General features: G+C 43.1%; 1 protein-coding gene across 2 annotated transcripts in view; it reads left to right on the top strand.

Moving 5' to 3' along the window:
• The window catches only part of PROSER1 (proline and serine rich 1), a 65,125-nt gene that overhangs the window by 37,507 nt on the left and 13,729 nt on the right, over positions 1 to 13,889 (top strand). For both annotated transcript variants that reach the window (XM_032975130.2, XM_032975131.2), the window contains exons 7-8: positions 7,010 to 7,093; positions 10,036 to 10,114. In XM_032975130.2, the coding sequence (XP_032831021.2) occupies positions 7,010 to 7,093; positions 10,036 to 10,114 (163 nt within the window). The remainder of the gene's footprint in view (positions 1 to 7,009; positions 7,094 to 10,035; positions 10,115 to 13,889) is intronic.

Below are 13,889 nucleotides of genomic sequence, written 5' to 3'. Positions count from 1 at the left end.
TTTCCACAAAATTTGCCATTCAAGAGCATCTCCGGAACGTATCTCTCCCAAATAGCGAGGGAATATTCCGCATATTGTATATGTGTATGTGCTGTATATATCCATGGGATAATTAAATTGGATGAGAACCTCCCCAAGCCACCACCGTCTATCTCTTAAGAGTCTGAATATTCACCAATCCATCTAATTTCTGGCACACGAGCCATTTCATCTCTCCATCTCCGCAGTATAATACCTCCTCTTGATTGCTGTTATTCCTTTTGTTGCCTCGACCACTGGCCATCGTCCCTTGTCGCGATGCGTCCTGCCCGGGCCCACTCACTTTTCTTAATGGTCACGATGGTGGATGGACTCTGGATACTACGCCACCACCCTCCTTAACACAAGGTAAACCCGTTGCTCCTGGGAGATAACAAGGTTGACAAACTTCCACATCGGCGTTTATGCTATTTAATTTCTGGTTCCATTTGGTTACATTGTTTCTCCCCGTCGCACAGCGTGGAGACCCATTCGCAGTGTTTCCGTTTGGGTTTCAGTGAAGGTTTGGGGTGCCACGGTGGCGAGATGTTAACTACCTCGCCTGGTATACAGGAGGTCATTGGTTTAATCCCGACCCTGACACCTGTATATTTTGAGTTTGCATATTTTACCCGTGCTCGCGTGGATTTTTCTCCGGGTTCTCCGGTTTCTCCCTCCACATTTAGGATCAACAACGTGCGTTTAGAGCATTTGGCTGCTCTAAATTTCCACATGATGATAAGCAACTTTGTTGAGCTATCATTTGTGGCAGGTCGCTTCTGAAAATGACCTAAATAGCTCAGGGGGCCTTACCTGGTAAAATAAATATTGTTAGTTTAGTTTAAATAGTAAATACACTGCTCCCGATCATCGCCCCTCCCGCTGTAGGCCAGCGAGGCTGGATATTCCCGTTCGAGCCTTAATTCAGAGGGTGCATTGCCTCGAGCGTGTAATCTGTTATCCTTTGTTTTTCCACCCTTTTGAAATTCGCACTTTATCCTTGGGTTCTTTCATGAGGATAAGAAAATGCTTACAAACAAACTCAGTCGAAATTATGTTTCCAACTTTGGTAGTTGCGTTGGTTGGGTATGTTCTCTTACGTATGTGCGTTCCTCTTTCTCTCACCGAGTGTAGCTCTAGGCCTGCACTGATGTTGTACTACTTTATGCACTTTTCAACGTTTGCCTCTTTTTTATTTGTCATTGTCTAATGTGTCCAACCGATGCAAAGTGGGTGCTTCTTCTAGTTGCTCATCATTTAATCAAAGTGTATGAATTGGTCTAAAGTGGGTGAGTGTTAAGCTACTTACATAATATATTATACACAGGAGATGTTTATCCCACTTATATTTTATTTTTGAATGTTGGTATTTTGTGGTGGCTATGACGATAGGGTAGGTGTGGTATTTTATATAAGCGGTGGATTATGTTTTTCTCAAAAGATAATGAACTGCTTTATTTGGGGCTCATATGTCACCATGTCTGTCAAGTGAGATCATGGCCTCGACAGTAAATCCTCCACGTGCCCTATAGCAATGACAATTCTCAACACAAGAAAGCATTACAAAAATGTGTTTACTTCTTTGAGATGTAAAATGAGCAACGATTGGGGATGGTTATCGAATATAAACGACTCACTTCCAGTAACACATGCCGGGGTGGCTTGTTTCATGTTTTTTTTTTAAATAACAGAGTGAGCACTGGCAGATTTTATACATTATTCTTCTTGCTTTCAAGCTTGTGATTTTTTCAATGTATATATGTATAATTGTTTCAGTAATGTCAAAAATTAGTTTGAAAAAGTTGTACGTGAGATGGTCTCTGCCCATTCACAAATGACTGAAAAAACAATCACATTAATATTGATTCCACCACTAATGTGGTTACATTTTAGCTATGGGATTAAAATATTAGCTTGTCATGCCATTGAACGATACTCTTTGCGGCAGGGTTGGTGGGAAATTACTGCCCTCTACATTGATAAGCAGAGGTCAGCTGCAACGATCTCAGACACAGCTCTACGGTATCCACTTCTGTGCGATCTCAGACGCAGCTCTGCTGTATCCACTTTTGTGCGATCTCGGATGCAGATCTGCGGTGTCCACTTCTGTGCGATCTCAGACGCAGCTCTGCGGTATCCACTTCTGTGCGCCGTTGTTGAATTGCTCTGCAAGAGATCTCAGTGGGTTCTTAATCGCATGACGTGACAACAATAGCTCAGTCAGGATGAGATTGGAGGACAATTATACATTTTGAAAAAATTTGGATAACAAAAAGTTGCGTGTCATCCGCTGGTAGCATAAAAGGAGCTCTCGGCTCCTTTTATGCTACCAGCGTGGCCTGGCTCCACCCTGACCGTGCCTCCCTTCTCGAACCCACCAGCAGGTTCCAGGGGCCTCCAGGAAGGGTCCTCCGTGACCCTTGCCCTAGTTCGTCCGCTCTGCCAACACGCCCTCACCGGCGTGTGCACTGTCTGTCCACCACAGTTGCCGCCGCTGTCCACCAGCCGGCTCTATTACACTACGCAAGGATAAGGGGAGTGACCAGGAATTGGAAGATGATAGATTAATTATATCATCTGCGCATGTCGCGTGGACCTTAAGTGGTGTCTTTGAAGCTCCTAAATGTATCTTTTTGCAGAACTTTCTTGAAAATGTTTGAAATCTGTTATTGTCCGTTGGCACATTGGTTCCGCTGATCAGATCGTGAAGCTTGCAACCATTAGAGCTTACTTAAACAATTGTGGCTTGATAATAAAACTGGTCTGGAAAGCCAATGTTGAGACAATTAACTAATATTGGCTGCTACCTATAATACTTCACAGCAACATTTATTGAGAACTGCTCCTTGTGTTTAGTTTGTCCTTCCCCCGCACCTCCGATTTAGCACAGTTGAGTACATACGATGCAAAAGACGTTCAACACACAAACATACATAAAACATAATGAATTAGTTTAATTCCTGAAAGAGAGCCCTCAAACCTCGTGGTGCTCTCCGCGGTAAATGAAGAGAGCGAGCGAGTATGTGCATATTTTATTGTTTTCACCCTGAATTGCATTTTTCGCAGGTCTCCATTGTAAAATGCACGCGCACGGTGCCTTAAATAGAGGTTCTCTGCCTGCTTGTTTTCCACGGCATACAGCGATGATGCATGGACTAATCGTAGTAGTTTTTCTTTTCTTTTCCACGAATTGTCATTATTAAGCCTCCCTTTGTAAGAAGAGATGGCTAATGTTGCTGGCCCCTTCCCTGGTCCTAAATGCGGCATTTGATCGATTTGCGCTCATTGCTCTGTGTAAGCGCTCGCTTTGCTTTACATGGGCATATGTTGTAAAACTTCGCTGGGATTGCCTTGTCTGAAGGGATGGTTAGTTGGAAACAGAGTGCAACTGATTTGAAAAATATTATCCATGTTAAGGCTTTTTTTGGGGGGTTAGATCACGTAAATTTAAATGTGTCGTTAAACCCGCCACCACCCGTCGGAGCCACTTAGTGTAGTAAAGGTTTGTCAAGTAAATTCTGGCTAATCGCCTAATGGTTGTAATCACCTGCAAAATGTCACGGTACTCGAATTGTACATGTTGTTGGTTTGTTTTTTTATTTAAAGCTTTCGTGACTGCAGTAATTCATATTCTTAGCTCTTTCGGTAAAGTCACGTTGAAGGGAAACAATAAAATAATGAAATATATTTATATATTTTATTGTTTCCCTTCAACGCGACTTTTCTATTTATATATATTTTATTATTTTATTGTTTCCCTTCAACGTGACTTTACCGAAAGAGCTAAGAATATGTTGTTGGTTTACTTTCCAAAACATCGGTCGGTGGTGCTGAAGTAGTAACTAATTGGCACGTGTTGTTTACGTGACAAACCTTACTAATTGGCTGTGTCGGGTAGTGGCGGGTTTAACGACACGTTTATATTTCTGAGATCTAACTCAATTGTTTTTTTTTTATTATGAACTGGTTTGACTTTTGTTTTACATCCAGTATTAGGCCGATGGGCTGGACGTTCAACGTGCAATAGTGAATTGATTTATAATCTCATTACACATGGCATCAAAGCACATGCGTACGAATCGCTTATTTTCTATTTATACAAAAAACGGAATGTCTTCATTGTATGGTCTGAATAAGAGACGGAACAATAAGTTGTGATGGACGACATAGTTCAGAAACATGATGGTCCAGACAGTATAAATAAAACAGTACTGATAAGGCATGAGAAAGAGCATGTAAGAAAGGACAAATGAGACGCATATATGAACACAATTGAAAGTGTGGTTGGCTATATATGATGCGAAAATTTCTGATTTCAAGAGCCCTGTTGTTTGAACCCAGAAATATGAGTTCTATTCCCGGTCACGTCTAACCATTTCTGCCCCTCCCCTTCACCAACTCACGATGATCAACATGGGTTGGGTTGTGAGCAAACAACACCCGCACCTCCGATATCCCATGCCCATTCGAATAGCACGGCTGGCTATGGACGTTGCGAAAGAAGTTCAACATACACGAGAGAGGGCTTCATCCACAAATAAACAACTATTATCGACTCACATGTATTCTTCACGTACATTTTTTTTTACATATTTTTATAATGCAATATGTTGTGGTGCATTAATTATCTGTAATGCAGAAACTCAGTAGTTGAATTGGTGGTTGACGCAGTAATTGCACCATTCGGTACGATGCACTCATTGGTAATATAATGAAGGGTTCTTTATAAAGCTGTATATTAAATAGGAAGCTGACATGGTGTATGTAATAGCACGCTGGACTTGTAATCCAGATGTTGCCGGTTTGATTCAATCTCTCAGCACGGCAGTTAAAGCAATGGTTTTGATTTCACAATGCCCCCGCATCAGTCCTCCCAGCAGTATTAATGGGTACACCACAGTCAATTTGCAGAGGTCGCATCTGGTAAGATGAGTACTCCCATACCTGGCCAGTGTGGAAGTGTAGGCCAAACACCCGATCGAGGGGCTCTCTTGTGCTCCCTTTAGCGGACGCCCTTCTACCAGCAGTGGGGGGGGGGAGCATGCAATATCAGGGCTGCACATTTACATTTTTCTTCAATAAATCGGTGTATGACCTATCAATGGAGGGGTTAAATTGCCCAGATGGGGCATATACAAGTCAGAGCACCACTTCAATACGAGGCTCAAATACTAGCAACCACCCATAATTAAGCTGGGATCTCGAGTGTAGAACCTGGTCCATTGAACAGAAAGAAAAAAAATATATTGTTTTTCAACTTCATTTTGCTTTTTCCAACTTTTAAAATGTTTTAACTTGAAATGCTTTTCATGCAACGGACATTTTTCAAGGCATATATAAATTGTGTGCATCTCGTGTGGATAAAGAGACCGATTCTTAAGTGACTTACGAGGTATTTATTAATCAATATCCTGGGCCACTCTCCAATACCAGGTGGTACACTGGTCGTCACTGTGAGCATTCCAGTGTCATATTCATCTCATAACATAACATGTTTGGAATATAATTTGAAGAAAAAGGCCAAACGTATTTTTAAAATACTCTCTGAGAGAGAACCTTTAAACTCACGAGGGCTTCCTGAGAATATATAATTGCATATTAATTTAAAACAATCACTGTATATGAAGGTGGAATTTAGATACGGTTCTGTATGTCTGTATTGGGAACACTGGTGAAGTATGGCTACAGAGACGTACGACATGCACATTCGGTTAATAGCTAAATTGCTGAGTTAGTCACACAAGCTGCCCCGCTATAAATAGTGAATACGGTGGTGATTTCCTGTCTCGATGTGTAGACCATATCTCACCACAAGGGGCCCGAAAAAATCCATTCCACATGACTCACCGTGCCATTAACGTCTATCGCTGTCGGTTGTAGATGGAGAAGGCGGTGACAGAGCCATACCTCACACTGAATAATCCTGCCCTACCTTAAAATATAGTGGTCGGTGTGCGTCAATGTGTGAGCAGCACTCGCGGATGTCCAGAGTTTCATTTGCTTTACGATCGGACAATTGGAGATGGAGGGAGGCAGACACAAGGCAGCGCTTTCTCAATCGTGGATTTTTCAAAAGTGACCTTGACTCTGGGACATAAATGAACCCCCATCATTGCTTCATGATTCACAAAATAGGTATTGATTTGTGGGAACTTCAGTTTGGTTATCCTATGGATTCGCTGGCACCTGTCATAGGAATGTGCAACTTGCATCGCTGGCTCTCAGTGAAATATAGAGGGAATCACTGCAGGGAGATGCTGACGTTTAAAGCAGCGGTCCCCAACCTTTTTGGCACCAGGGACCGGTTTCATGGAAGACAATTTTTTTCACGGACCTGGGGGGGGGGCAGTTCATCATTGGGTCTTTCCCGCTTTTCAAAGAAGCTTTCCAGCGACGTTTGTTTTTCACTCATCGTGGCTATGGGTTAGCTTGTGGGCTTGCCAAAACTGTGACTGAGACAAGTGTGCAGTGCGGGAAAGGCGCGGACGGAAGTGGTAAATAATAAAATAATGGGCGGGCCACGCGCGGACTCACCGCTCTCAGCTCCTGCTGTGCGGCCCGGTTCCTAACAGGCCCGGGGGTTGGGGACCCCTGGTGTAAGTATAAATTTGCAACAGTGTCTCCATGCCCATATGAGTTTGGGGCATTGCTCATATCCTTGGGCACCCCTGAGCAATTTCTATTACGGACATCAGTCTCTCCTTGTGACAAAATGCTATAATTGTTTCAATCTACAGTATGTGCCCTTCCCCATAATTTTCAATTCAAGGATTTACCGGTTAATTGATAGGCGTTGCTGAAAGGAGCGGGTGAACAATTTTGGTTCACCAAGTAGTCCGTTGCTGAAGGGAGCGAGTGAACGATTTTGGTCACCAAGTGGATCGCGTTGCTTAAGGGAGCGGGTTAACAATTTAGGTTCACCAAGTGGATGACCGGCACTGTGCTGAGCGTGTGTGTGTATCCCCCCACCCCTCGTCTTCCCATCTCACAGAGGGACACGCTGAGCAAGGACTCTGAGAACCCTTACTTACGGACAAGAGGTGTCGCTGCCTCCGTGCTGGGCACGTGCAAGGCGGTAAGAAGACTCATTCTCACTTTCACGCTCACAAATCACAAACTCGTTGGCGAGATGTTAACTACCTCGCCTGGTATACAGTAGGTTGTGGGTTTGATCCCGACCCCGACGCCTGTATATTTTGAGTTTGCATGTTCTCCCCGTGGTCGTGTGGACTTTTCTCCAGGTCCTCCTGTTTTTCCCTCCACATTTAGAAACATGCGTTTAGAGTAATTAGCTGCTATATATTTCAACCTACTGATAAGCCACTTCGTTGAGTTATAATTTGTGTCCGAGTCACTTCTGAAAAAGAGCTATATGCCTCAGTGGGCCTTAACTGGTAAAATAAAATATTGTTTAGTTTCACGCAACATGTTCATCAATTACACTACCCTAAAAGAAAAACATTACGGTTGAAATTTTGGGCAATGGCTCTTCATAGCAGAGAGTTATCGAGGTCATAATAAAGAATTAAAGCTTTCGTGACTGCATAAAATTTCTCATTGGCTTTTTCGGTAAAGTCACGTATGTAGAAATACAATCAAATTATATTGAAACAAAACAATAAAATTTTATTGTATTTCTACATACGTGACTTTACCGAAAAAGCCAATGAGTTATCGAGGTCATATTTCCCATATGACCTTGATAGGAAATTAATTTTTAGAATGTTTCTAAATGAACAGTTTTAAATTGGAATATGTACGATAACCCATTCGATATTTAGAAACTGGCAAATACTTCGAAAGTCAGACATATACATTCACTAATTTGTGATGGTGAATAAAATATTACTTTGTAGGGCAGTGTTATTTTTTTACATGTCGCTTGTTTGTTGTTTATGCTTGTGTACCACTGCCAGGGCAATATCAAATATATACACAGTAGACTCTCGATTATCCACGCTAATGACTGGGAGGATGACTGTGGATAATTCAAATTGCGGATAATCCAAAAATAAATTTCAATTTAAAGCTTTCGTGACTGCAAGGATTCATCTTCTTTGTGTTGTGGCCGAAACGTCGTGAGAATTTTGTTGTGTTATTTTATTTTATCAATTTATTATTTTATTCTCATTCTACGTGACTTTACCGAAAGAACCAAAGAAGATGAATCCAAAAATATTCAATTTCCGCGGATCTCTTTGCCACAAACCATGAATATCCAATTGATCGATCATTGCACGTGCTCAATGGTAATACTTTCCTTCTCTTCCCACTAAGTGGGTAGCAGAACCACGCCAATCAACATTCTGTCAAACTCCGCCCACTGCTGTAAAGATTTGCAACTATTGCGCTGTAGCGGCGATCACGTGGATTTCGGATTAACCGGATCACATTTTTGTTCGGTCTGAGCACGTGACTTGTAATAAACATTTCCAATAAGAACAATATTTAACTGTTTATAGATGATTAATTTGGGCTGAAAGGAAAATGCACGAATTTATGTCAAAATCTCAGGTTCCCAGTTAATCCGCAAATCGGATAAACCGCACACGGATAAACTGACAATCTACTGTATATATTCTTTTTTGTTTAGAGCTCACTTTGCATGTCCACCTCTCCTTGCCCACTCGGACCAAGGGAGTTTAATCACTCTGCCGAGAGGGTTTTGTGCTAAATGCTGGGGGAATCATCCTCCGTAGGTTTGCAAACTCATGCTTTATTACTGTCCAATGTGCTCTTGGGTCGTGCTGCTTGTTGTTCGACATGATGTCCCTCTGAAGAAACTTGTGGCATTCGGAGCAAAACTTTGGACACCATGCCAAGCAACATTGTATATGTGTTGAATTTCTTTCACACCGTACGTAGCCAACCGTGCTAATTGGAGGTGCAGGGGAAGGACAACAAACAAAACACAAAAGCAGTTCTAAAGAAATGGGTTTTCAAACTAGATTTAAAAGTGCACAGCTCCAGTGACTTCCTTATATCGGTAGGAAGAGCGTTCCTAGACCGCCGCAGGAGCGCACCTGAAAGCGCGCGATGCAGTGACCGTCTTTGTTCGATGGCTAGGCAAAAGCCGCAGCTGCGAGGATGATCGCAGTTCACGTGATGGTTTACGCTCCTTGACGAGATCAGCAAGGTTATTGTGGCTTCATGTTGCAACCCGAAAACACATCGGAGACCTATGGGTTCTTCAGCTGGTGGCCCACGGGCCAAATGTGGCCTGCGAAGGCTCTGTTTTTAACAGGCCACAGCTCGGTGGACCGCTCCACTCCCGGCATGGCAGTTGAAACAATGACCAAGTTTATTAAATTCCCCCACCTCTGTTTTACCCAGGAGTACACCACAGTAAATTGTCAGGTCTCGTGTGGTGGACTAAAGTGTGGGTGCACCCACGTCTGCCAAGATGTTTGGCCAACATGATCGAGTAGACCCCCCCCCCCTGGTCTCAGCTCTTCTGTCCGCAGTGGCTTGAGCAAGGGATTACAGGTTTGCAGCTTAACCTTGATAGCATGATGGCAAATGCGGTCTCTTCTGCCAATTTGCAGGGGGTCAAAAGTTAAATGTTCCAACTGTCTGGTAATTACACAGATGAATAACATCAAATCATGGCTTTGAAATGTAAAATGAACCTCAGGAATCAGGACAGTCTCAAACGGTCGGTGTCAATTTGCAACCTTGCTTTCTCATACTTTGATCACATTAGAGGTAACTGATATAAAGCAATCTAAATTAATGATAATTTACGAATGTAATTATTTGGTGAATTAGACCAGCTTAATGCATCCCATATTGTGTATCATCAGTAGTAGCAACTGCTAAATCATTGTCATCACCACCACTACCACAGTGATGTAGAAATTACTCAAAAACACGTGTCTGGGAACACTTTAAAGTCATATTCTAATCACTTCAGTCATGCTTCCATTTCTTACACACGAGTGAATTGGGTTCGCTTGACATTGATTCATTTTTAGTTGCCTGCGCGGATTTGCACTGTGCCCGATCTCTGTTGCCCAGACTCCCGTGACCTTCAATCCGATGCGGCCCGTGCCTTACCCGATCCCTTCGCCTATAGTCCACGCCACCTTCGCACCAAGTAAGTGGTACTGGGTTCTTTCCTTTTTACACGAGTGCAAACGCGATATCTGAACCTTTTTTGCGTAACCATTTATTCTACATTATCATCGGTTTGATGACTCGACTAATTGCACGACGCGATATTTGGGGAAACAAGTCTTGCATCTTTGTTCCCGTGTGTTGCCGACGGCGGGAGGCGATGGGCTAGGGTCTGTGATTGCATTGCTGTGGGTGTCACTTGTACCGGGATTTCAATGCCCTCAGGAGGAAATATTTTAGGGCGGTGTCATTATGTTGAGTAGGGCGGTCCAAACCTCCCTTTCTCTCTCGTGTAGATATGAGACCTTTTTTGCAAGTATCCAAATTGATTAAAATGAGAATAGGTTTTAACCTTCTCTGGAAATAAAACAGGTGTTAAGATTTTGATTTAAAGCTTTCGTGACTGCAGTAATTCATATTCTTAGTTTTTTCGGTAAAGTCACGTTGAAGAGAAACAACAAAATAACAAAATATATATAAAACAATAAAAAATTCTCACGACGTCGTGAGAATATAGGTGTTAAGATGTTCAAACACCCAGAAGTCAGAGCATGTTTGTTTGCACGTTTTGCCACAAGTACGTGTGGTTAATTTAGACTTGATGCCTTACAAAAGGTATCTGTTTGGTGTTTGAACATCTTAACATCTGTTTTTGTCAGAAATTAAGGGTAAAACCTATTCTTATTTTCATCAATATAGTGTAGATGCACTTTTTTTTCGAATGGCCTGCCTGCCTTGCTGCTTGTTTACCACCCACTTCCCTGCCTACCTACAGTGAGGGAAAAAAGTATTTGATCCCCTGCTGATTTTTTACGTTTGCCCACTGACAAAGAAATGATCAGTCTATAATTTTAATGGTAGGTTTATTTGAACAGTGAGAGACAGAATGACAACAAAAAATCCAGAAAAACGCATGTCAAATATGTTATAAATTGATTTGCATTTTAATGAGGGAAATAAGTATTTGACCCCTCTGCAAAACATGACTTAGTACTTGGTGGCAAAACCCTTGTTGGCAATCACAGAGGTCAGACGTTTCTTGTAGTTGGCCACCAGGTTTGCACACATCTCAGGAGGGATTTTGTCCCACTCCTCTTTGCAGATCTTCTCCAAGTCATTAAGGTTTCGAGGCTGACGTTTGGCAACTCGAACCTTCAGCTCCCTCCACAGATTTTCTATGGGACTAAGGTCTGGAGACTGGCTAGGCCACTGCAGGACCTTAATTGCTTCTTCTTGAGCCACTCCTTTGTTGCCTTGGCCGTGTGTTTTGGGTCATTGTCATGCTGGAATACCCATCCACGACCCATTTTCAAAGCCCTGGCTGAGGGAAGGAGGTTCTCACCCAAGATTTGACGGTACATGGCCCCGTCCATTGTCCCTTTGATGCGGTGAAGTTGTCCTGTCCCCTTAGCAGAAAAACACCCCCAAAGCATAATGTTTCCACCTCCATGTTTGACGGTGGGGATGGTGTTCTTGGGGTCATAGGCAGCATTCCTCCTCCTCCAAACACGGCGAGTTGAGTTGATGCCAAAGAGCTCCATTTTGGTCTCATCTGACCACAACACTTTCACCCAGTTGTCCTCTGAATCATTCAGATGTTCATTGGCACACTTCAGACGGGCATGTATATGTGCTGCATGATTTCAGTCCTTCACGGCGTAGTGTTACCAATTGTTTTCTTGGTGACTATGGTCCCAGCTGCCTTGAGATCATTGACAAGATCCTCCCATGTAGTGCTGGGCTGATTTCTCACCATTCTCATGATCATTGCAACTCCACGAGGTGAGATCTTGCATGGAGCCCCAGGCCGAGGGAGATTGACAGTTCTTTTGTGTTTCTTCCATTTGCGAATAATCGCACCAACTGTTGTCACCTTCTCACCAAGCTGCTTGGCAATGGTCTTGTAGCCCATTCCAGCCTTGTGTAGGTCTACAATCTTGTCCCTGACATTCCTTGGAGAGCTCTTTGGTCTTGGCCATGGTGGAGAGTTTGGAATCTGATTGATTGATTGCTTCTGTGGACAGGAGTCTTTTATACAGGTAACAAGCTGAGATTAGGAGCACTCCCTTTAAGAGTGTGCTCCTAATCTCAGCTCGTTACCTGTATAAAAGACACCTGGGAGCCAGAAATCTTTCTGATTGAGAGGGGGTCAAATACTTATTTCCCTCATTAAAATGCAAATCATTTTATAACATTTTTGACATGCATTTTTCTGGATTTTGTTGTTGTTATTCTGTCTTTCACTGTTCAAATAAACCTACCATTAAAATTATAGACTGATCATTTCTTTGTCAGTGGGCAAACGTACAAAATCAGCAGGGGATCAAATACTTTTTTTCCCTCACTGTACCTACCTATCCACTCACCTACCTGTAAACCAAACTGGAATCCCCCGCTATACATGAGGGATGTATGGTGACTTAACTGGAAAATACTTGAAGCGAACTGTAATTTCCCATAGACATGATGTTATAATCAGGGGTTGCGTTCCTAGCCCACATTTCTGGAAAATAAAAAATGCGCGACTAAATGTCATTGAAGTGTACAAAAACGCATATGGTTATAAGGTAACATACATTTTAACTTTTAATAATTGCAAGTAATAAGATAGAAGTTTCACATGTAGGCATTCGTGACCAATATCATCCATAATAGAGGTTTTTTGGGTTAGATCGCGTACATATATAAATGTGTCGTTAAAAACCGCCACCACCCGACACAGCCAACTAGTAAGGGTTGTCACGTAAACAGAACATGCCAATTCGTCACTCGTAGCAACGCAGCACAACGGTGGGCGAGGTGGCTGCGAAGCGTCTGCAGGGGTCTGCACGTGATGCTGTGCACGCGCGTGCAAAATTGCAAGCAAACAGTTCACGCTCAAACACCAACAGCAGGCACGCGAGCCCACGTGCGAAAACAAACACGTGCGCCTGTTGCCGCATGACTACACGGCACACATCACAACATGCCCCAGCCAGCCAGGCCGATTTCACCTGGGGCATGTTGTGGTGTGTGCCAGTCGGCTGGCTAAACACATAGGGAGTAGCCACCTGTCCCGCTTTTCCCAAAGACGTCCTCTGCAAGTCTTCCCGTGACATTGAAATTCCCGGTTTTTGTTAGTTGCGTATTAATAACAATGATGATGATGATGCACCGCTCGAGATGACAAATCCACAGGTAGTTCTCCCTCTCTCCGGTAACGAGAGATATTTGTCTTCGTCCAGGCAAATGTGCCGGGTTTTTTTTTTTTGCGCCTCGGAGATGGCAGCATGATTCACGTATCCACCGCGTAGTGACTTTCAGAAATGTAAAGGGGGGAAAAAAAAATGTGTCTAGTGTAGTGTATAGTGTAGTATACTAGTACAGCACACCGGTGTGTGGGAGAGCCAAGCCACAACATTTCCAATCTGAATCCGACGTTTCGCCAGTAGTTACAACTAGCTTCATCAGGCGACAGCCAGATTCGTGGAGAAGTCCACCTGTTTCGTTCCTTATATAGAGGCGTAGATGTGGTGACCACGCTTTTGCGCTCTTGCGCCACGTGTGTGGGGGGGGAGGCGCGAAACGTCGACTATAAATGTTGTGGCTTGGCTCTCCAACACACCATTGTGCTGTACTAGTGACGAATTGGCCACGTTCTGTTTACGTGACAACCCTTACTAGTTGGCTGTGTCGGGTGGTGGCGGGTTTTAACGACACATTTATATATTTATGCGATCTAACCCAAAACACCTCTATTATGAATAATATAGAAC

The sequence above is a fragment of the Petromyzon marinus genome, chromosome 55 (genome assembly GCF_048934315.1).
Source record: "Petromyzon marinus isolate PM22_M1 ecotype Great Lakes invasive population chromosome 55, UKy_Petmar_22M1.pri1.0, whole genome shotgun sequence".
Classification (NCBI taxonomy): domain Eukaryota; kingdom Metazoa; phylum Chordata; class Hyperoartia; order Petromyzontiformes; family Petromyzontidae; genus Petromyzon; species Petromyzon marinus.
This window is presented reverse-complemented; position numbering and strand designations above follow the sequence as displayed.